The sequence below is a fragment of the Colobus angolensis genome, unplaced genomic scaffold, assembly GCF_000951035.1.
Source record: "Colobus angolensis palliatus isolate OR3802 unplaced genomic scaffold, Cang.pa_1.0 Scaffold28, whole genome shotgun sequence".
NCBI classification, from domain to species: domain Eukaryota; kingdom Metazoa; phylum Chordata; class Mammalia; order Primates; family Cercopithecidae; genus Colobus; species Colobus angolensis.
In genome coordinates, this window is record NW_012116043.1 from 6450337 (window position 1) to 6453943 (window position 3607).

At 54.8% G+C, this 3607-nt stretch overlaps 1 protein-coding gene across 1 annotated transcript in view; it reads right to left on the reverse strand.

Annotated features, from left to right (window-relative positions):
• The window catches only part of SETD1B (SET domain containing 1B), a 36832-nt gene that overhangs the window by 18775 nt on the left and 14450 nt on the right, over positions 1 to 3607 (reverse strand). The window contains exons 12-13 of the mRNA XM_011948592.1: positions 3148 to 3607; positions 1 to 596 (exon numbers count right to left, since the gene is read on the reverse strand). Coding sequence (XP_011803982.1) covers positions 1 to 596; positions 3148 to 3607 — 1056 coding nt within the window. The remainder of the gene's footprint in view (positions 597 to 3147) is intronic.

Genomic DNA, 3607 nt, shown 5'->3' on the forward strand with positions numbered 1-3607 from the left:
GGGCGGCAGCGGGGTGGGGGTACGAGCCTGGGCCCGCAAGACAGCGGGTAATGCCAAGGGCAAGGGCAGGGGCAGGGGCAGAGGGAGGGGCAGGCCCGTCTCCAGGAGCACCGGGGAGGCCAGGGGCCCGGAGCGTTCATCACGTCGGCCAGTGGGGAGCGGGCAGACGGGCAGAAGCAACGGCCCACTGGGCTCGGAGAAGGTGGGTGTGAAGCTGAAGTCCCGGCCAGGTGTCCGAGGGAGGCCCCCACTGTTCAAGCCAGGGGACGGGGCTGGGTAGGAGAAGGGGCTGCCGGGCACTTGCGGAGAGCTCAAGGACAGGCCACTGCTGCCCCCTGATAGCGGGGGCTCCCCGCCTGGTGTGGCTGGCACCGTCTCTGTGCTCTGCGACTTGGCCAGGCTGCCACAGAGGCCTGGAGTATGTGGGGGGTGGTCTTCAGCAGGGTGCTCCGGAGGGACAGATGGATGTGAGGCATCTGTGGTCTCGGGCTCCGGCGGTGGGCTGGGTGGCCGGGGTGGTCGTGGGGGCGGCAATGGTGGTTGCAGGGGCAAGGGGAGCATCACAGGGGGCTCTGGCTCCACTTCCAGGTCATGCTCTGCAGAGAGGTGAGCAAACACGAGACAGTTACCATTCAATCCAAACGTCTCTCAGTGCCTTATTCTGTGCTCCATACCTGGCTGGCTCACAGCTGAGTCTGAGCACGGAACCTGTCCATCTCCAGTTAAACCTCTCAAGGACTGCTCAGCGCCCAACCCAGTGTCAGGCACACAGTATGTCCTTTATCTATGATGGTAGGTTAAATCACAGATGCAGGAGACATGTATCCCAGCCTTTCACACTATGTCTTCAGAACAAAGTCCCTGTGGCCTAAGAAAATCTGCTCTATGACTGAATAAAATTAAACAAGTCTCTTTTCTGCAGGACTTGTCAGGGCCTTCAAGGATTTTTCTCCTAGCACTTACCTCCACTGTCACGGGATACATTTCTTAATTTTTTAACTAATTTACTTTTTTTTTATTTTTGAGACGAGTAGAATGCAGTGGCATGATGGTTTAGCCACTGCAGCCTAAACCGCCAGGCTCAAGGGCTCCTCCCGCCTAAGGCTCCCGAGTAGCTGGGACTACAGGCATATGCCACCATGCCCAGCTAATTTTTAAATGTTTTGTGGGGATGGGTTCTCACTATGCTGCCTAGGCTGGTCTTGAACCCGTGGTCTCAAGTGATCCACCAGCCTTGGCCTCCCAAAGTGCTGGAATTACAGATGTGAGTCACCATGCCTGACCACAGAATACATTTTTTTCATTTTATATCATTTTATTTTATTTTTATTTTTTTTGAGACAGAGTCTCACTCTGTTGCACAGGCTGGAGAGCAATCTCAGCTCACTGCAAGCTACCTCTGCCTCCCAGGTTCAAGCTATTCTCCTTCCTCAGCCTCCTGAGCCGCTAGGGTTACAGGCAGTGCCACAACGCCCTGCTACTTTTTTGTAGTTTTAGTACAGACAGGGTTTCGTCATGTTGGCCAGGCTGGTCTCAAACTCCTGACCTCAGCTGATCTGCCCACCTTGGCTTCCCACAGTGCTGGGATTACAGGTGTGAGACACCGTGCCAGGCCCATTTCTTTTTCTTTTTTCTTTCTTTTTTTTGAGACAGAATCTCACTCTATAGCCCAGGCTGGAGTGCAGTGTGGCACGATCTCGGGTCACTGCAACCTCTGCCACCCAGGTTCAAGCAATTCTTCCTTAGCCTCCCAAGTAGCTGGGCTTACAAGAGCCTGCCACCTGTTTTTCATTTTCTAACTGATCTGTTGTCATCTGTTCCCCTGCTCCGTGGGAGCAGATACTTTTGTCTGTTTGGTCCCCTGTTGTATTGCTACCGCTCAAAATAATAGCAGGGACACAATAGAGGCTTAATATTGAGTCAATGCTCAAAGACTGTGGTTAATGGTGGAATAAACAAAACAAAACACAGTCGTCCCTCAATACACACAGGGAATTGGTTCCAGCACTCCCTGGTATAGCAAAATCTGCACATACACAAAGCTTGTAGTCCGTCTTGCAGAACCCATGTATACGCAGGCGGCCGCCCTCCATATAGGTGGGTTTAGCATCCCACCGGTCTTTCCTGTCCATGTTTCGTTGAAAACTGCATGTCAGTGGGCCCTAGCCATGTGTTCAGTGTACAACAGGGGCAGCTGTAATCCTTTCCTGAGGGACTTATTAAAGGTAGGTGCTAGGCCGGGTGCGGTGGCTCAAGCCTGCAATCCCAGCATTTTGGGAGGCTGAGGCGGGCAGATCACAAGGTCAGGAGATCGAGATCATGCTGGCCAACACTGTGAAACCCCGTCTCTACTAAAAATACAAAAAATTAGCCGGGCGTGGTGGCGGGCACCTGTAGTCCCAGCTACTCGGGAGGCTGAGGCAGGAGAATGGCATGAACCTGGAAAGCGGAGAGCTTGCAGTGAGCCGAGATCGCGCCACTGCATTCCAGCCTGGGCAACAGAGCAAGACTTCATCTCAAAAAAAAAGGTAGTTGCTAACCACATGCAGCTATGTAAGCCAAAATAAATTGAACATTATTACAAATTTAGTTCCACTGTGCCACTGGCCATGTTTCAAGAGTGTGGTAGCAACATTGTGTCTGACGGCTACAATGCTGGACAGCACAGCTGGAGAATGCCGTCACTGTGTAAAGTTCTACTGGCCATGCAGTTAGAGCCTCTCCTATGCTCTGTGCAGCTTCATCACAATGCTGGAGGGGGCAACGCCCGCAGCCCTCACCTGGCCCAGCACCCCAGGGCCTCCCCCACCCACCTGTCACTAACGTAACCATGGACACCCAGCCTCCTTTTGGGGAGCATCTCATGGGAATGATGGTCCAAGGACCAAGCCACCAGGTAAACACTGGCAGTGAGGACTGAAAAATAGCAGTGGTTCCCCTTTGGGTTGATCTACTCAGTGCCAGGCTCCGTGCTGGCACCCAACACCTCATCTCGCTCAAGGGAGGCACAACTGACTGATCTCATTTTACAGGGGAAACTGAGGCTGGGGACGGTCAGCGATCTACCCAAGGAAGCCTGGGCTAATTCTGACTGTGAGGACTTCCTGCCTCCCTCCCACCATCCTCCCAAAGGGTTGCAGGTGTTACCTGGAGCTCGTTCAGGGGACAATGGGGGTCGGGCCTCCACCTCCCTGGCAGGGGGCTCTGGAGACAGCAACATGGCCCCTTCCTGGCTCAGGCCTGGCTCCTCGGGGGCCTCCCTGGAGTCCACTGGCTCTTCAACACCCACAGGCAAGGGGGGCTCATCCAGCATGGGGGGCCGCTCCTCAGGGGCCGCAGCCTCAGTCTTGATGTCCACCTCCTCTTCCATGCCCGACGAGTCCACTGCTGGTGCCCCCGGGGCCAGAGAAGCTTCCACCCGGTCCTGCTCAAAGTCCTCGGGGCCTGCAGAAGCCATGCTTTCCTCTGCCACCATCGCCTCCTCCTCCTCTTCTTCCTCCTCCTCTTCCCTGGTCGCTACCTCCTCTTCATCCTCTGAGGATGAGGGTGAGGACTCGGAGCTTGACTCAAACTCAGAAGACTCGGAACTCTCACTGGATGACGTGGC